The sequence below is a fragment of the Vanessa cardui genome, chromosome 28 (assembly GCF_905220365.1).
Source record: "Vanessa cardui chromosome 28, ilVanCard2.1, whole genome shotgun sequence".
Classification (NCBI taxonomy): Eukaryota; Metazoa; Arthropoda; class Insecta; order Lepidoptera; family Nymphalidae; genus Vanessa; species Vanessa cardui.
The window spans coordinates 1921372-1943011 of record NC_061150.1 but is presented as its reverse complement, the minus strand read 5'-3'; the positions used below and the strand labels follow the sequence as shown (position 1 = coordinate 1943011).

The 21640-nt window shown below is 37.3% G+C and overlaps 1 protein-coding gene across 1 annotated transcript; it reads left to right on the top strand.

Annotated features, from left to right (window-relative positions):
- Positions 1-785: 785 nt before the first annotated feature.
- Positions 786-16082, top strand: LOC124541614 (probable C-mannosyltransferase DPY19L1). Its single transcript, XM_047119538.1, has 10 exons — positions 786-1056; positions 1674-1924; positions 2853-3061; positions 3785-3968; positions 5570-6456; positions 7325-7431; positions 9103-9262; positions 10905-11030; positions 14670-14831; positions 15846-16082. Exons 1-10 carry the CDS (start codon positions 963-965, stop codon positions 15871-15873), a joined length of 2208 nt encoding a protein of 735 aa, XP_046975494.1. The 5' UTR covers positions 786-962; the 3' UTR covers positions 15874-16082.
- The last annotated feature ends 5558 nt before the right edge of the window (positions 16083-21640 follow it).

Genomic DNA, 21640 nt, shown 5'->3' with positions numbered 1-21640 from the left:
GCTATATTTTAAAAATTAAATTATTTTGGAATGTATGTACGTCCAGAAAGCAGTATGTAACCTTTTTTTTTTTTGTTTTATAGCTTTTTATTAAATTATAATTTTCTAAACATTTATTTTAGACTACCTTATTTATAAAATTGTTACTATTTTGGTGCATTATAAGAAATTGTGAGCGTATATTTTTTTAATGCGCGAACATCCATGTTGTGACATGAAAACTACAGTGATGAGCTCGCTGATTAATTGTCAAGTGTCATTGACGCGCTCCAAATACACAACTTCACAAAATATCCTGTCAGCTTGATTCATTGTAATCTTCCTCGCTTTAGATTATATAAAAAACTTGAGAATTTCTGTTAGATTCTCAACCAAATATAAGTTAAAGTCATTACAATATCCCCGGTTCCCGGGAAAAGGGAACCTTGAATTTCGCGCCACTTTTCTTTTTTTTCAATGCTGCCCAGTTGAAAAATCATAACGACAATAAAAAAAAATAGAAATGTTAGTTAGTAAAGTATTACGATAATTCATTATATATATAAAAAGATAAATTTCACAGAATTATCATAAATGTGCATTCTAATTAATTACAATAATAATAATTAATTATTTTTTTATATTCATATGTCTTGTAAATAATTAGATTTGTTTTATTTCTAATGATAAGCTGATTTGGTTCAAAGTATATATTTTTTTATTTACTCATGTTTTTATTGTATTGCATGTTCTAAAAGTAGGTATTCTATTTCCTGACTTCTGTGAACTGTCATTGTAGAAACCGGAGTATACGGAATCGGAACTGTCAATGTTACCTGCCAACATTGAGTTAATGAGTGGAATGTGGGATTGTTTATATCAATTCTAGGCCAGTTATTAATTTACTGTTATTAATATTATCATAGGCCGTTACTCAGAAAAAAAAAATACTAAATTTTAAATAAAGAATGTAAATAGACAATATGGAGGCGACTCCAGAAGAAGTACAAGACGGCAGTAAAGATCGTAAATCGTTCGGAAGAAAACTTTTAGTATTTACACTTTTAAGTGGCCTCGGTGAGAATTAATTTAATTTATGTTTATCCTTGAGACACATCTGGAAACTTAAAAATACACACTTAATTTAAAAAATATATGTTAATTTCAATAATTACATAATATAAACAATTTTTAATTAAATTATGACGCTGTTTTTAATAGTAAATACTTTTTAATATTTTATGAAAGCTATAATTGTAGAATATGATATAAAAAAAGCCACGGTGAATTAATTTCGCCGGTTCTTCTCAATCTGAAGAGTTTATTTCTGAAATTGTAGTAGATTCCTGATATTCATTGCACATTTCAATTTTCACGTTTCTGCATTGTATAATGCCTTAGTCTTTGATTAAAAAAAAAACATGATTATTACAAGTAAGGTTAGCTTCGAATAAACAAACAATATACAAGAAACCAGTCAACAATGTTGTTCTTATTCACTGCTCCCAATATATAACAAAATACATTCTCGTTAAAAGGCAAAGATATCTATTTTTACATTTATTGAAAAATACTTCAAACCAAAAAGTATTTATTACATTAAAATAATTCAATTTAGCATGAAGTTGTACACCTACTGTGAAGATATACAGATTTGTTATTCACATTGTGTAATCTAACAACATTTTTTACAGCATATTCTCTAGGTTATATACACTACAAATATGTATCGCATCTCTTCGAAAATGACAGGAATTTCCTTTATTTATCGGATCTCGAACGAGAAATGTCGTTCCGGACAGAAATGGGCTTCTATTACTCGTATTACAAAACGGTTGTCGAAGAAAAACCATTACTTGCTGGAATGTATAAAATAATATTTGACACGTTAGTCGAATATCCCAAGGACGTCAATGCGATTAATAGATTTAATATTATTCCCGAGGTGAGTGTAACATATATTCAAAGTTATGATCGATTCCCACCACTGTAGGCATAATGAGACTTGGGAATGAAAGTCTGCAAGAATATACAGCATTGGTTGAAATCATTGTCTCTTCAAGTTGAGATGGCCCAGTGGTTAGAATGTTAGTGGTCAAACCCAGGCAAGCACTGCTGATTTATGTGCTTAATTTGTCTTTATATTTCATCTCGTGCTCAGCGGTGAAGGAAACATTGTGATTAAACCTGCATGTGACAAATGTCATAGAAATTCCGCCACATGTGTATTCCACCAACTGGCATTGGAACAGCTGTGTGGAATATGTTCCAAACCTTCTCCTCAAAGGGAGAGAATTTACAGGCTGTTGTTGTTGTTGGTGGGTATGCAAACAATTGTACATTCTATGGCTGAGCAATATTAATTTGTTTGGCTATAAAGCATAATGAACTAGTATAACAACAGGCACCAGAGACATAACATCTTAGTTTAACAAGCACCTTTAATCATTAAAAGGGTTGTTGATAATAATATGGCTACAGGCACAGCCAGATTTAGCCAAAAAGTAAGAATATTAATTGTAAAAGAAATATATTTTGAGAATATTTGTGAGTTGAGTAATTGAATGATTGATTGCAAAACAAATTCGCTTCTTATAAATTTTTGTTTTATTCTTATATATTTATTAGAAAGAATCTGCCTTTACTGAAATCTAAGAATAGTACTGTATATATATTCATGTATTTTATTCTGTTGATTTTATTTGTTTGAACTGGATTTTGTTTTTTAAAATCTCTAATAAAAGTGCCTCTATTTTAAAGCTTATAAATTTGGCTCTGACATTATATTAGGTGCATAATATTAATTACTTCACTTGATTATTAAAATACAAAAAAAAAAATCATTGAAAAAAAAGCCAGTAATAATGTTTCAGGTCATTATAGGGGCTACGTACAGATACTTCGAGCCTTGGTTGAACACGACCCAGTACAGGGAATGCCACATGGTCGAGAGGGGCCCAGGCCACAGTCCCGTGGAGAGCTGTGTCGGCATTGGGCAGCCTGTGTTCTTCTACTTGGAGGTGATCTGGTGGTTATCTGGTCTCACCGTAGCCGCCTTGTTCCTACACGCCACCGTACTGAGGTATGTTTTGAGTAAAGCTCTATTTTATATTAAAAACACTATCAAAATCTATTTAGCTTTAAGAAGAAATGATTATAGTACATCATTAGTAAGATAATCTATACATATAATAAAATTGGAGTGTCTGTTTGTAATATTAAGTTAGACCTTTTTTGCTAAATGCATATGTATGTACACGGTACATATACTAAAATTTTTTACAAATTTTGTCTGTCTGTCTGTTTGTTCCGGCTAATCTCTGGAACGGCTGGACCGATTTTGACGGGACTTTCACTGTCAGACCGAGCCGACCGTACTGTGGTACAAATAGTAGAAAAGCAAGGTTTACAAGAAAGTGACTTCATCATAAGCCCGATCAATCAGGAGCGTTTTGTGTCACGTGACAAACGTTTGAAAAAATGCATTTTTATTTATTGATTTTTGAATATATTAAGTATTATTTTCAAGTTTCGTTCAAGACCTCTTCTTAGCCCAGCAATGAAAAATTTACACTGTTATGTAAAATATACACTGTTAATGTTATGGACTGTATACAAAATATTGTATTACAAAATATTATATCAAGTTCTAGACACAGCTTAGCTGTACCTTTTTTTTACGCGCTTCCCCCACGTGATGGAAAGTGGGGGGGGGGGGTGTGGGACTCCCCGGTTTCCTGGACGCCGAGTGCGCCCAGGTCCAACCGGCTTAGCTTTATTTATTTAAAGATATTCTATTCATCAGCCAAAGTGTCCTTGGTGGTCTGCTGGCGGTGACCCAATACTTCACTAACCACGACGAGTGTACCAGAGTGCAGTGGGCGCCGAATGAGAGGGAGAATCTGGCAGCGCCCCTGCTCCTCCTCCAAGCCTGGCTGCTGACCCTGAGACTCAGGGAGACGAGCAAGAACAGGATCTTGAAGATTGAGGTAACATTATAGCTGTAGTCGAAGAGCCAGACTTCCGGTTGTTAGCATATTTATTTTAATATGATCATATTTTATTGTTTTAATGTATTAAAGTATTATCAGCATAAATAATTCGATTTATATAGTTGTTATAATTTACCTTGATTGTCAACATCCGGTTTTGACTAAACTAAATTGGTTTTTTAAATGGATCGAAACCGGATGTTGCTACAGTCGGAGGAGGGGCGTGTAAACATTAAATACTAGGAGTAAGCCTAGAAACGGTCATTAAATAAAATAAATAAATATATATGAGACAACATCACATACATTACTCTGATCCCAATGTAAGTAGCTGAAGCACTTGTGTTATGGAAATCAGAAGTAACGATACCACAAACACCCAGACCCAAGACAACATAGAAAATTAATGGTAATCTACATCGACTCGGCCGGGAATCGAACCCGGGACCTCAGAGTGGCGTACCCATAAAAACCGGTGTACACACCACTCGACCACGGAGGTCGTCAATTTCATTCTTACTTTAATCGTCGAATTGGAAGGATCGTGGACCACTTCAGGAGAGATAAAGTATTGATTGTGAGGAGAGCTTTTGTATTATTCAAACACGGTGTAGTAGCAAACTCCATATTACTGCCAGGTATACTGCCTGACCTGCTGATAGGGTAATGGATCTTCACGATTTCCATCGATGGTTCCTTTGACGTGCCAAGGAGTCAAAAGGCGAAAATTGGCTTTCAAAACGTGAAAGCAGCAAATCGGCCATTTTGATATGTTAAATTATATTAGAAAACAGAGAAAAAATAATAACAAACACAACGGAAAACGAATTTATTTCAATATTTTTTTGGTTTTTTTTTCCTCAAAAATGCCTTAAAAATCATTCTGATGATGATTTAAAGCTAAAAAACGTGATAACTCAAAAATGGTTCACTTTTGGATCAGACATATGGGGGTTAAAATTATTGCAAATAGTCACCCCTATCGCCTCCTAACGGATATACGTCGAGTTACCAATAACCCTATACATATCTACAAAAGCAGATACATGGTTGGTTCTAAGTTGCAAGTTGACCTCATAATAGTTTCTTATAGTTGTTTTCAGTGATTGCGATTATTATCATAAAAAGAATAACACTAAATATTACAAAAGAATAACACTAATTATCACAGAATTGTATGATTGGGTGGTACCACCCAGACGATCCAGACGAGCTTGCACAAAGCTTCACCACCAAATGAAAGCACACTCCTCACTTGTATAAGATATGTCTAATTAAAGTAAAGTAAAAAGTAAAGTAACAGCCTGTAAATTTCCCACTGCTGAGATGAGGCCTCCTCTTCCATTAAGGAGAGGGTTTGGAACATATTCCACCACGCTGTTCCAATGCGGGTTGGTGGAATGCACATGTGGCAGAATTTCGATGAAACTAGACACATGCAGGTTTCCTCACGATGTTTTCCTTCACCGCCGAGCTTGAGATGAATTATAAACACAAATTAAGCACATGTATAGTGGTGCTTGCTTTGAATCCGTAATCACTGGGCGATCTCAGCTCTAATATGTCCAATTGCTAAATTGATATTATTTTCGTTGCAGATATTGACACTCTTCGTAAACATACTCTGCCTGTTATTCTGGCAGTTCACGCAGTTCATATTCCTGACTCAGCTGGCCATATTCTTCGTGATGGAACAGCTAAAGATAATCGACGTGAAGACCTTCTCCCTGATCCTGTACTCTCACTTCTGCAGCCTGCACACAGCAGTGCTGCTGCTGCAAGGAAACGATATGCTGAAGTGTTCCTTGTACACGACATTCCTGATCACCATATCGGTGTACTGCCTCTTCTTAAGCTACTTGCGGATCAAGGTCCAGAGCCACTTGGACCTGTTAATCGAGACCTGGCTTGTCATCCTGAGGATATTGCTCGTGGTCTGCCTCTCCTGGTACCTGAAGAAGCTCTTCAGCGACTACCTCGAAGTCGAAGAGGACTCCCACGTCTGGGACATACTGTACTCGAAGTTCACAGACTATAAATCGTTCCACACCATGATATACACGTGCTCGGAGGTTTTTGACTTTTTGCAAGTGAAATCCGTGGTGAATATGATGAGGAGTCTCCTGATACCACTGGTGTTGGTGAGCTGTGTCAACGTGGTGCGATACTGGCAGCGAACCGCGCGGAACAGCTGTGCGAGGGAGATGGAAGGTGTGTGCGAGCGAGACGAGAAACAAGGCAAGATTGATGACGAGGACAGCGGGATTGAAAATAATACGGAGGTTGTACCCAAAAAGGAGCCTGCAAAAATTGATCCTCTGCTGCTGTATTTGAGGAATTTGCAAGTGGAGTCCGCCATATTCTACAATATATCGCAGATGGTCGTCTATGGCGTTATGGCGGTGCTAGTGATGCGCTTGAAGCTCTTGTTTTCGACGCACATGTGCCTCGTGTCGTCTCTGATATTCAATAGGAAATATTACATGTGAGTATTGAAAATAAATATGAGACATCACATACTCCCTTTACTTGGTGACAGGGCTTTGTGCAAGCCCGTTTGGGTAGGTACCACCCACTCATCAGTTATTCAACCGCCAAATAACAGTACTCAGTATTGTTGTGTTCCGATTTGAAGGGTGAGTGAGCCAGTGTAACTACAGGCACAAGGGACATAACATCTTAGTACCCGAGGTTGGTGGCGCATTGACGATGTAAGGTAATATATCTTGCAGAGTCATTGTCTATGGATGATGGTGACCACTTTCCATCAGGTGGCCTATATGCTCGTCCGACAACCTATACCATAAAAAAAACTCATAAACTCTTAGTAGTGCACAATATAGCTGAGTTATTAGAGAATCCCATTAAATCAAGAATATAAGACTTGTATATCTTTCTTCTTTTTTCAATTGGAATATACCATATATATACAGACGCGCTTACTTTACTATATATATATATACATATATATATATATATATATCTAAATGGTTCTATTACAACATCGATATACTTACTGTATCGATTTTGATTGTGTTATTTCTAAGGAGCTGAGATGGTTAGAACGCGTGCATCTTTACCGATGATTGCGGGTTCAAATCCAGGCAAGCACCACTATGTATATGTGCTTAATTTGTGTTTATAATTCATCTCATGCTCGGCGGTATAGGAAATCTGCATGTGTCTAATTTCATCGATATTCTGCCACATGTGCATTCCACCAACCTGCATTGGAACAGCGTGGTGGAATATGTTCCATTCTCTCTCCTTAATGGAAGAGGAGGCCTTATCTCAGCACTGGGAAATGTACAGACTGTTACTTTACTTAACTCTTACTTTGTTACTAATTACAGATTGCCAAAATCGTTTTCTAAATACATACCGATCATGTGGGCGATTATAATCGTGCCGATCTTGACTGAGCTGTCCAAGAACGTAACGAAGGAGATGTCGCACATAGGTGAGTGTGTAATTATTGTAATAAACGTGAAGATCGCTAACATCACTGTACCACTCACTTCACTTGGTGGTAGGGCTTTGTGCAAGCCCGTCTGGGTAGGTACCACCCACTCACCAGTTATTCTACCGCCAAATAACAGTACTCAGTATTGTTGTGTTCCGTTTTGAGTGAGCGAGCCAGTGTAACTACAGGCACAAGGGACATAACATCTTAGTTCCCAAGGTTGGTGGCACATTGACGATGTAAGGAATAGTTAATATTTCTTACAGCGTCATTGTCTATGGGTGATGGTGATTACTTCAGGTGGCCCATATGCTCGTCCGTCAACATATACCATGAAAAAACCACACATGACATAAAAAAGTTAATAATATACATTAGGGGTATAGTTCTTACATAATACAAGAGATGGCGTTACTTATATTCAAATACAAGCATTTTATTATTTTGATACACCTTTCCAACAATAATACTAGTATGAAATTACTTTTCAAGCTTTGGTCCTCTTGAGCCGGATAATTTTTTTCTCCTTAAAACCTCTTTTCTAAATATAACGGTTAACATCAATATTTCTAGACAGTTTTTTTTTTAATTTTAAACAAACTTTACATTACCGTCAATATATTTTATGGTATAGGTTGGCGGACGAGCATATAAGCCACCTCATGGTAAGTGGTCACCTTCACCCATAGACAATGACGCTGTAAGAAATATTAACTATTCCTTACATCGTCAAAGTGCCACCAACCTTGGGAACTAAGATGCTATGTCCCTTGTGCCTGTAGTTATACTGGCTCACTCACCCATCAAACCGGAACACAACAATACTGAGTACTGTTATTTGGCTGAAGAATAACTAAATATAAATATGTAATTTAACATAATTTAATATTAAAATAAGATTCGGTTGATCTGTCAGACGGACAAGAATGTATAGTGCGACACAACTTAGATGTCGCATCGGCAAAGTTCGTAAAACCGATCACATCCGAATTGAGTACGCTATCCCAAATTATCAATATTTACTTCTCATGTGAATATGATCTTTACACAAACGTAATAACTCATAATATCATATGACGTAATATATTCGTCAATTCGACGCGTCGCTTTACACGCACTCGCTGTCTCGGGTCGAATTGACGCGTGAATCTATAGCGACGTGTAGCGTCGGATGGCGCGATAGGGAGCTGTTTCTGTTGCTTGTGTGTAATAAGCAGTGATCGGTTTTATTGAATTTGCCGATGCTGCATCTAAGTTGCGTTCACCCCAAAGGGTTGAAAATGTTAATTTGTAATTATTTTTAAGTCCCAAGGCACATAATGATAATAATTACTTGACCTTCCATTATAAATATTTACGATTATAATAAATAAATAATAAATAAATATGAGACAACATCACATAAATTACTCTGATCCCAATGTAAGTAGCTGAAGCACTTGTGTTGTGGAAATCAGAAGTAACGACGGTACCACAAACACCCAGACCCAAGACAACATAGAAAACTAATGGTAATCTACATCGACTCGGCCGGGAATCGAACCCGGGACCTCAGAGTGGCGTACCCATGAAAACCGGTGTACACACCACTCGACCATGGAGGTCGTCATGGTCGTCGATTGAACACTTATATAATAAAATTCATACAGATTCATGTTTAATTTCCAGGCGAGTTCAACGACTACCCCCAGGAAGAGCTTTTGCTCTGGATATCGAAGGAGGCGGGCGCTGGAGCGTTCGCGGGTTCGATGCCCATTTCGGCCAGCGTGATGTTGTCGACCAGGCGGCCCATTATCACTCATCCGCATTATGAACACTTGGAAGCCAGGTGTGTGCAGTTTACCATATATAATATTCAGGGCCGGATTTAGGGTAGGGCAACCGGGGCCGGCCCTGGGGCCTCCACATAAGTGGGGGCAAAAAATCAAAATCAAATCAAAATATACTTCATTCAAGTGGGCTTTTACAAGCACTTTTGAATCGTCATTTTACAATTAAGCGAAGCTACCACCGGTTCGGAATGTAGATTCTACCGAGAACCGGCAAGGAACTCAGTAGTTACTCTTTTTCAACATTTAAAAAAAAATACAGTCATGTTAGTTAATACAATTATTTAAATTAATGTATCCTGCCTGGAAGTCAACAGGTATTTTATCATCTACAAAATCTTGTATCGAATAATACGCCTTTTTTACCAATGTATTTTTTATAAACGATTTGAATTTACGAGACGGCAAAGTTATAAATGTCTGCCGAATTTTATTATAGAAATGGATACATTATAATGGCCACAAAAGTTTTCAGTGAGTTATTAAATACAGAGATATAGTCAAATTATAATAATCTTACTACTTAATATTTTAAAAGTTACCGATACCAGTCAATAAATACTTACTGATTCAAATTAATGAATGCTTAAGCTAATCCATTAATCCATGATATAATTATTAGGATCTCCATGCTCCTTGGTCTAGGGCCCCCACTGCTTTGGGGCCCTAGGGCCTCCACTGCTTTGTGGCCCCGGGGCCTCCAGACCTTTAAATCCGACTCTGATAATATATATGTTCAATGTCCTCAACGCCTTCACAAAATATTAATATAATATGAAATAACATTTAATATGTTTCACAATGGCTTCACTAGATGGCGTTGGCATCGAATTGAATCGCGATTATACTCTTGATGATATTCTTGGTGGTAGGGCTCTGTGCAAGCCCGTCTGGGTAGGTACCACCCACTCATCAGTTATTCTACCGCCAAACAACAGTACGCAGTATTGTTGTGTTGCGGTTTGAAGGGTGAGTGAGCCAGTGTAACTACAGGCACAAGGGACATAGCATCTTAGTTCCCAAGGTTGGTGGCACATTGAAGATGTAAGGAATGGTTAATATATCTTACAGTTTTATTGTCTATGGGTAATGGTGACATACCATCAGGTGGCTCATATGCTCACGGATTAGTACACAGTGTTGTTTAAATTTTAATAAAATCTGTCTTGCTCTGAAGTACAGTGTTTAACTATTTCTGAGTTATACTGGGTTCGAGAAATATCGTACGGAATCAGTACAATATACGATGTAATTAACATTTATTATTATATAGTTAGGCGAACGAGCAAATACTACCGTCAGGTGGCTCTAACTGATGGTAGTATTCACCACCATTTTCATTCTCAATCATTTACCACCATATTTCTTACTCCACCAATGCGCTACCAACGTACCAACCTTGGGAACCAAGATGCCAAGAGCCACCTGATGGTAGTATTTGCTCAAGGGACATAACATCTCAGTTCCCAAGGTTGGTGGCGCATTGACGATGTAAGGATTGGTTAATATTTCTTACAGTTTTATTGTCTATGGGTAATGGTGACATATCATCAGGTGGCCCATATGCTCGTCCGCCAACCTATACCATAAAAAAAATTAAATAAATCATTAATAATTAGTTTTTTTTGTTGTATTTTCCAGACAGCGCGCCTACGCCGTGTACAAAATGTACGGCAAGTTCTCGCTCAACGATCTCTACCTCGAGTTGAATAAATACCGGGCGACTTACCTCATCGTCGAGACCAAGTACTGCTACGGCAGGAGCAAGTATGTATATTTATGTACCTCAGGTGGATAGGCAGGCTGGCTGCCTTGGATAAAGCTATGCGATCGTCGCCGTAACAATATTAGAAATTTGTTTTTTTTTTTTAATAAACCAAACGTTCGTGTTGAAATGTTATTGATACACGGTTAAACGGTTTTTTAATAAATATGAGACAACATCACATACATTACTCTGATCCCGATGTAAGTAGCTGGAGCACTTGTGTTGTGGAAAATCAGGAGTAACGATAACACAAACACCCAGACCAGACAACATAGAACACTAATGGTGATCTATATCGACTCGGCCGGGAATCGAACCCGGGACCTCGGAGTGGCGTACCCATGAAAACCGGTGTACACACCACTCGACCATGGAGGTCGTCGTATTAAGTATTACCCTTAGCTTTACTCTCGTTAAAATAAGAATATATTTATAAATTAACTTAAAATATTACATTGATGTGTTCGGAACTAACTTTGTCAGTCAGCCGTCGATATTATATAAAATTAATGGCATGTAATATATAAAAGTAAATAGAATAAATAGAACATATAGTGGTTTATATAGTAATTTGTTAGTCATAGAGTAAAATTATAGTAATAGTTAATAAGTTTAAAGTAAAGTAACAGCCTGTAAATTTCCCACTGCTGGGATAAGGCCTCCTCTTCCATTAAGGAGAGGGTTTGGAACATATTCCACCACGCTGTTCCAATGCGGGTTAGCGGAATGCACATGTGGCAGAATTTCGATGAAATAAGACACATGCAGGTTTCCTCACGATGTTTTTCTTTACCGCCGAGCACGAGATGAATTATAAACACAAATTAAGCACATATATATATATAGTGGGACTTGCCTGGGCTTGAACCCGCAATCATCAGTTAAGATGCACGAGTTCTAACCACTGGACCATCTCAGCTCCTATAGTAAGATTACGAATTGTTAAAGAGGGCTTAGCCAACAGTTTATGTAAATAGTCATAGGAAATTATTATTGTAAAATTGTGTGTGAAAGAGACAGCCATTGGTCACACGTTATTGGTCGAAACAATACAGAGCTTCATAGAGAGGGCTCGGGGTCTAGCGCGCTCGCGCACATGTGCGCTGTAAAACTATATATAAGCGGGTATATAAACCCGGCCGATAGGTATAGAAATTTTCCCACCGATTTCGTTCTGAGCGAGGTGCGATCTCATAGGAGACACCCTCAGGACGAACTTTAGTTTTAATTTAGTTTTAATTTAGAGCCCCGCGCTCAACCTCAGGGCAGGGGACATTAGTTCTCGCCCGAAAGTCAGGTGACGCTGTAAAGGCCAGTAGGGCCAACAGCAATACTTCACACCACCGGTCCGGAGAGTAGATTCTACCGAGAAGAACCGGCAAGAAACTCAGTAGTCTCTTTTTCAACATTTAAAAAATACAAAGTCATGTTAGTTAATACAATTATTTAAATTAATAAATCCTGCGTGGAAGTCAACAGTTTACAAATAGTTTGATAGTTTTGTATCCCGAACATTTTGGTTCTTCGAGCCGGATTTAAACGAAGAAATACAACGAGAAGCAAACCTACCGATACGCTGACGATTGATGAAAATCAAGAACCCGGTACTACAGAGGAATCTTTTAGCACCACCGAGACTGCAGACTACGTCCACGGATCGCACCACCACTGCAGAAGAAACAATAGAAGCGATCCAGACTGCGCCAATAGACCTCGCGGCAGCTGAACAGAAGACAAAGAGCGTGCTCTCAAATATAAAGAGAGAAAAGGCGATTTGAATCGCCCAAGCTAAAGAAGAGTTTATAAATCTTCAAGTTAAACTCGCAGCTGCCAACAATAGAGCTGGGAAAAGATAGCGATGACGACAGCATAGAATCAGATGGGGAGACCTCACAGCGCGTCTCTAATTGGCTAGAGAGAGCTCATAGAATAGAAACAAAGGAAACCCCACCTGTTGTCGTCAAATTACAACTTTCAAAGGAAGATAAACAACAAATCAATCGGAGCGAAAGGGATAACGCAACTCGCGTCTGCGATCGCCCTCTCCGTTCTAGATCACAAAATAATAGACAGTAAGAATTAGGGTAATTCTATATCCTATGGAGGTTTGCGCCAAGATTGTCTCTCATTCAAGGCAGCGTACGAAGAGACAGCTAACTCCTTCAATGAGGTAGAGGATATATATAGGCCGACTATGCCCTCCGAGCTAGAGCCAAAGAGGCAGTAGAAAACTTATTGTTGTACAACGCAAAAGCAGACGAGGTAATAAAGTCTTTAGAAGCCCGTTTCGGTTGACCAGGCTGCATAGCGTTAGCCGAGATGGATCACCTTCGCACCCTACCTCGCATCACCGAAAATCCACGCGACATTTGCGTCTTCGCGAGCCGAATAGCAAACACAGTTGCTACCCTACGAGCCCTTCGTAAATTGCACTATATATACAATGAATGAATGAAACGAGGCAATTAAGTTAACAATAGAACACACTCCAGGATTGCGGTATAGATGGTATGATTTTGCGGTCCTACAACCGCAGGAAGAACCCGACCTGGAGTAGTTATCTCGGTTCCTAAGCCGGGAATCGGAACTCTGCGGACCATCACCACCTCTCGCAGGCCGGTGGAACCCCAGAGGGTGCCGACCACGCTGCCGAGGTGGTCTCACGGCCAGGTCGATCGAGAGCTGGTCAAGGAGGCCACTATCGTTACGCGGTAGGGTTCCGCAGGGAGGAGGAAGGATGCCAGCACAAAGGAGCTGAAGGGCCGCATGTGCAGTTCGCTCAAGGAGGTCTGCGATGCGGCCCTGCCTTGGACCCGGCGCAGGGTCCCGCGCCGGCACATATATTGGTGGTCTCCCGAATTTGTCACCTTCGGGCGACGTGCTGCCGGGCGTGGAAGGCCTACGTCCGCTGTTAAGGGACAGTTGCTAGACGATTATCACCAGCTGAAAAAAGAACGGCAGAGAATGCCAGGGAGGAGCTTCTGGCGGGTCTCAATCGAGACCCGCTGGGGCGCCCGTACCGCGGCGTACGTAGGAAGTTCCGTATACAAGGCGACCCCGTCACCGAGACGCTGCCACTGGATCTTCTTCTGCGCCTGGTCGGGGAACTCTTCCCTCATCCAGGCGAGCATGTCTCTCCACAAATGGCACCCCGATCCGTGACCGAAGACGCAGTGATTCCACCACTGATCACGAAGCGGGAGATGGAGATGGCTCTCGTCTGCTTGTGGGCCAAGAAGACTGCGCCGGGTCTGGACGGGGTTCCAGGGTGGGGCTCCAGTACTTTTGGCGTGAAAACGCGACAGACAGACAGATAGTTACTTTCAATTCGCAATGGAATTAGGAATAAACATAAACAGAACTTAGGTTTACGTATTTCATGCGTTTTGCTAATAGCTCGGCTACATTGTGTTTGTGTTTCACTACTCAGAGTTTATAATTGACTAGCTATTGCCCGCAGCCCTGCTCGCAAGATAGAAAGTAAGAGTTTATAATCCACATGTATTCACCAACCCGCATTGGTTTATGCTTCAAACCTTTTCAAAGGGTGAGTGAAATTTAGCCCAGCAGTGGAAAATTTACAGGCTGTCGACGTTAGATGTGATCACTCGGTGTAATTGGATGTGTTCTCCTCGCAGGAGGCGCTGCTCGCTCGAGGACATCTGGGATGCGGAGGCGCCGGGGCTTCGGTCGCGGCCGCGGCTGTGCCACGCACTGCTAACTGAGCCCGCCGACCACTTCTACCCGGTGTTCCGAAACGACCACTACGCTGTCTTCCGGGTGCACGACTTCAGTGTCCGGTGAGACGATGAGCAAAACATTTATGTTTCTTGATTTTCTTGAGCCAAATATTCCGTTATCGTTTTTTGTTAAGTGGGTGGAATACACACGTGGCATTATTGCTATGAAATTAGACACATGCATATTAGATTGACTCGCGATGTTTTTCTTCACCGCTGAGCACGAGATGAATTATAAAGACAAATTAAGCACTTGAATATTCAGTGGTGTTTGTGGTGATCCCGCAATCATCGGTTAAGATGCACGCGTTCTAACCACTGGGCCATCTCGGCTCCACCTCAGTACACCGTCGTGGTTATAATATAGGCTATTTAACAATGCGAAAAATAAATCGTGAATTATTGTAATCAGTGTATATTGTGAGTTTAGAAATGGTTATGTTCTAACGAAACTTGAAAATAATACTTAATTTATTCAAATATCAATAAATAAAAATGCATTTTTTCAAACGTTTGTCACGTGACACAAAATGTTCTTGATTGGCCGGGCTTATGATGAAGTAACTTTCTTGTAAACCTTGCTTTTCTACTATATGTAAAACAGATTAAAATACAGCAAAGTGACGTCACCGACCCCATTGCAGCGCCATATTGTACAAGTAGCGTTTTCGCGCGTTATTTAAATATGGAATTTTTAATATGATATTTCTCGGCAAATATGTACTAGAAATAAAAAAATCAACTTTTACTCCTCTAGGTCTCTTCTCCCTTTGAGGAGAAGGTTTGGAACATATTCCACCACGCTGTTCCAATGCGGGTTGGTGGAATACACATGTGGCAAAATTCCTATGATATTTGTCACATGCAGGTTTCCTCACGATGTTTTCCTTCACCGCTGAGCACGAGATGAATTATAAAGACAAATTAAGCACATGAATCAGCGTTGCCTGGGTTGGAACCCGCAATCATCGATTAAGATGCACGCGTTCTAACCACTGGGCCATCTCGACTAAAACTGAAAAACCAGTCAAATAGCCTATTATTATTATTAATAAATATATTTACTTGTTACAGATACATGCCTCGCACATTTGACACTTGACACACAGACGGTTACCAACTTATGTATATAGAGACTGAAGACTACGAGAACAAGACAAATTGATAACAAGCCCTTTTTCACACTACCGGGGTGTCTTAACTTCCACTAAAGATAGCGTTTTGAGTAATTTATGAATTTAATTAGACCATCTCATATGCAGACTCAGATTAGGGGCCATATTTATAACGTAAGACTATTTTCACTAGTTGACCCCCCCCCCCCATTAATAAGAAAAAATAAGAATAGGCCGAACCGCTCCCCCCTGTATAGTATTTATTACGGAAGAATTTAAAGGAAGAAATGAATAAACGTTTGGTTTAAATTAAGGTTTATTTTTCGAAGTAAAATTTTTTTGAAATGTATATTTGTAATTTCAAAGATTCTTAAGGTAGCTCTTTTTCAAATAACTTTAACTTTGCGCTTCTTTTTCACCTTACGTAAGAACTATCGAAATTCCTTCGACCTTTCGGGGGGTCGACCATGTCTCATGTTCCCTTATAATGGGGTGAATAAGAAAACATGAGACATGGTCTAACCCCCTCTCTCCTAAAACATCTTACGTAATAAACGAATGGCCCCTTAAGTAAATTGTGAATGCTGGAATCCCTTAAGGCATTTTGTACAGTCAGAGTAAGAAAACCTTCGTCAGTTTTCAAATTCATTCCTTTATCAAGTCTTAAGCTCTTAGTACCTTTTGAATCTAAACGTCAAATCACTGCGACGCAATACGTCACTCTCGATCGGTAAAGCAGATTATCGCTCACACTGAGCACACGAAAATAGATCTTAAGGTGACGAACCTTTTCTTACCCCGACTGTATAGTACGACACAACTTAGACGTAGCATCGGCAAATTCAATAAAACCGATCACTGCCGATTCACAACCAATAGAAACAGCTCCCTATCGCGCCACTCGACGCTATTCGTCGCTATAGATTCCCGCGTCAGTTCAACCCGAGACAGCGAGTGCGTGTAAAGCGACGCGTCAAATTGACGAATATATTACGTCATATGATATTATGAGTTATTACGTTTGTGTAAAGATCATATTCGCATGAGAAATAAATATTGATATTTTGGGATAGCGTACTCAATTCAGATGTGATCGGTTTTACGAATTTTGCCGATGCTACGTCTGAGTCGTGTCGTACTATGTCTTATAGTATGTGTGGGAAATACAGGTTTCCTTCATCAAACAAGAGATTCATTAGAAGCAATATTAAGCTCATGGATAGTCAATGGTGCTTGCTTGAATGAAACCGCAATAGTTTTGACGGCTGGCCCTTCTCGGCTGTGTATAATCTGTTAGAGAGATTAGGGGTTCGAATATTTTGCAAACCCCATTAATATATATCAGAATTTCTTGATTATTAATTCATTAAAAAATATTTTAGTATAATCTAATTTGTACAATAATAATAATAAAAAGTTAAATATTTCTAAACATAAAATGTCTAAAATGTGTTATATACTAACGTAAGTTAATGTCGGAAGTAACTGTAAATAATTTTGGTTATCTGTATTGAAGGCATAGATAAGTAATGTCGATTGAAGATTTTGTTGTCTATGTTATAAAAATGGTAGGAGGAGGTAGGTCCATTACACAATGAATCAAATAAGATATAGGATAAGGAACAAGAAATAAGGAATAAGAAATAAGAGTAAAATTTCCGTCGCGATGGGAATTTGTTTCTTATTTCTTATAGGCAGCCAATCGCAGGGCATTTTTACAACGAAGTGTCGTAAAACTGACAGCAACTAGCAGCAGGTATTCAACCGCTGTGATTGGTTGAATATTGTAGCCTAACGCCTATTGTGTTTTGGTTGCTGTGCTATTCCTTATCTCTTATTTTTTTCATTGTGTAATGGCTTTACCGTTAAAAAAATAAATGACCTTCCTTTGACACATTATGACAGATGTCAGTAATCTGTGGTAGTATGGATTTGTTTAAAAAAAATAATTTGACTGTTGTCAATGATATTCTAATAAACAGATATGTTATACCCATACTAAACGACAGAAAAAAGTGTGCCGCGCCGGGGACCGTTTATTTTACATTTCGTTACAAGTAAAAAGGATAGCTTGATAAAAACAATAAGTAAAAGGGATAACTAGATGTTTTAATTACGCAAAACGTATTACTACGTAATTGTGATGTATTACAACGTATTACTGGCATAATTATGATGAAAACGACTAAAGGCAAACGTCCCAATTAGGACGTTTTCTAGTCTTCACTTTTTGCGCGTTAATGACATATCTGTTTACTAGAACATCATTAACTGTTGTCGAAACTTTGGATGAAAAATTAAAATAGATATCAAAATCATAGTAAACTATACTAGCAACGCGCCCCGGCTTCGCAAAGTAATTACTGAACACTGACCGAATTAACTTTCATACCAGCTCCTGCCATTGAAATGTGTATAGCATCAGTGGTGCTATCACGAATATATCATAGCAACAGTTTCTAGTAAATGTTGGTTGCGGATTGGTATCAAATGAAATCAAATTAAATATCAGTATTATTGATCTTTTCAGTAACAATACTCTATAATACTGATTTATCAAAATCAAAAATCAAAATAAACTTTATTCAAGTGGGCTTTTACAAGCTCTTTTGAATCGTCATTTAACAATTAAGTGAAGCTACCACCGGTTCGGAAAGTAGATTCTACCGAGAAGAACCGGCAAGAAACTCAGTAGTTACTATTTTTCAACATTTAAAAAATACAAAGTCATGTTAGTTAATTATTTAACAATTATTTAAATTAAAATGTTTGTCAATCCGCAATGTAAATAAAAAAATCATTAATATTTGAACTCATAACTGCTAAAGTTTCATTAAAGGCGATAGAAATGGTGTCAACTCGAATCATATGCATTTATATAAAAGCGTTATTTGTAATTATGTCTGTATGAAGTGTTCAGCCTCGCGACAGAATTGAGTATTAAAAAAGTTGTGATTTATGTATTTTATTGACATAAGGAATGTAAAATAAATATTATTCTTTTATAACTGTGTTTTATTGCATTTATTTATAAATATAGCTCACTGTGTCTTATGTTTTTTTCTTGTACTGTTTCCAGAGTAACCGTAGCCTTAAATACGGTGTTATGACATTTGATTGTGTCATAATTTATATCACATTACTATTGCATATTATGAATATAATAGGAACTATTAATTTTACTTTATTATATACAATTATTATTGAAATTAATTGATCAATAATTTGTAAAACTGTAATTAATATTATGGCATGTGACACTATTTCTTATATTAAATATGATTGAGCTGTCATTATAAAACAATTGGACGGTAGCGTGGCATTGTAACAAATGATAGAGAGATTGAAGCATCATTGTAAAACGATAATATTATTTTGGCCATCCCGAACTACTGAAATTACAGTACGTATTCTTAAATTGATAAAAATAATCGGCAACAACTCGCTTTGCATAATACTGACTGAGAAACAGAAATTCAATTACAATAATCAGTAAATAATACATTTATTCAGAATAAAATAATTCAGTTCGGTGATTAAGCTGAGGACTCATATATTGTCATAATACTTGGGGTACTTTCAGTACTGAAAAATAAATTAAGAAAATTGACATAAATTGATGATGTACAAATATTGTTAAATATTCTGATTTTGAGTCATAAAGCACATTACTTTTTTATTTTATTGAAATTAAAAGTCGTAATTTATAGTGTATATACCACGTGATCTAAAATACGAGCCGCCATTGTGTGACGTCATATGGGCATAAGCTGTCATTTCAATAACATCTGGCACTTTTCTGGAATTTTAATGCTAGTACTTGCACAGAATTCACCAACGATAGCGATTATAATGCATTATTTTCATTTTTGTTTTCATTTTTAACGTTGAACAAGTACCGTTTTTACTAATATTACGTCATAAAAATGTCTGGCGGCGTTAAAATGTTTAAAACTTAATTTTCTTTGGCAACAAAATGAGTTTATTTTGCCGGATGTTTTTGCTTTTTACAAAAATCAACATTTTGAACTACTATTTTAAATAAAGTAGAGTATCCTATTTTAATGTAATAAAGTATAGTAAAGGATTAACGTAGGTATGTATGTTCGTTAGTCTATGTCTTCATATCGGTTGTACTGCTTTCTCTTACGTAAATCTAGTAAAGAGTAAGCGAATAGGCATATACAAAATGTCTGTCTTACCTGTAATTTTTGATAAATAATTTAGTTAGTAGTTTACACGAGATTAAATACACTAAACAAAATATTTCCGAATCTATGAAGAATAAAAATAAATCAGCTTTCAACCACTGTGTCAGCTCTTCTCGGCGGCTCAAGCAAGTTGTGGTCAAATGACCGCAACTTTGCGCGCAAAATCTCATTACCAATGCTAAAAATATTTACAACAACAACAACGGCCTGTAAATTTCCCACTGTTGGTCTTCCTCTCCCTTTCGAGGAAAATGTTTGGAATATTCCGCCATGCTGTTCCAATGCGGGTTCGTGGAATACACATGTGGCAGAATTTATATGAAATTAGACACATGAAGGTTTCCTTATCATGTTTTTCTTCACCAACAAGCACGAGATGAATTATAACACCAATTCAGCACATGAATGTTCAGCGGTGCTTGCCTGTGTTAGAACCTGCAATCCTCGTTTAAAATGCACGCGTTCTAACCACTGGGCCATCTCGGCTCAAAAATATTTGGTTCTCAATAAAACGACTATTATATTTTATTGTGTATATTTTCACAACTATTTACACTAAATATGAATGTGTCAAAAGTATTAATAACTTACGTAAATGTTGTACGTGTTTATTGTGTTAATTTTTTTTATTATGTGTGTTGAACGCTCAATTTACAAAAAACATCGTACATTTCTGTTATTTAGACATTACAAAACAATACAAGTTATAAAACATAAAATAATTATTTAACAAAATGTGATCTTGTGTATGAATAAAAGTTTTAAGTGAATTTAAATTTACAAATATACCTCGAAATATTTATATATAAATATTTTCGACATTTGTAAAATCGTTAAACAATTAATATTACATAATATATACGTAAGGTTATAGCATTTTTTTTAAAAAAAAAAATATAATAATTTGTGCGATAATTCTCAATTTTCACAAAGAATATATTGCCATGCCTGACCATAAAGGCATTATGACTTAAAACTTGACACAAATGCCAAACAAATTAAAATATATGTATATTTCGTATTTCAGTATATACGAGCTAATAAAAAACAACTTTTAATAAAGTATTTTTTATGTATGATAATGGAGTAACAAAATTTTAAATTACAATTAAACTCTGCCTATATAACTGGTAATTCAATAGGTAACAATTAACATAAGAACATTCTATTTCTTAAAATATTTAAACTACAATAACATGAGGTAACCATATACAATGTTTTTTTTTAAACTATACACAAAATATTACCTTCGTCATAGACGTGACAAATCTTAAAAAAAATACAAATTGACAGCTGTCAAAATGAAATTTGCAATAACAGACAACGAATGAATCTCTATATACACTGGAATGTCTTAGACATTCTCTTGAATACAAACGTACTACACTTAAATATGTTGATATATATAGTCTATTGTAATTAAGCCGTGTACATGATATGTCTATTAAAAATCAGCAATCATAAGCCATCTTTAAATTTACGTTTACATTACCAAAATTGAACCAAGTTTGAAATAATTGAAATGCACAAATAACAATGTCAT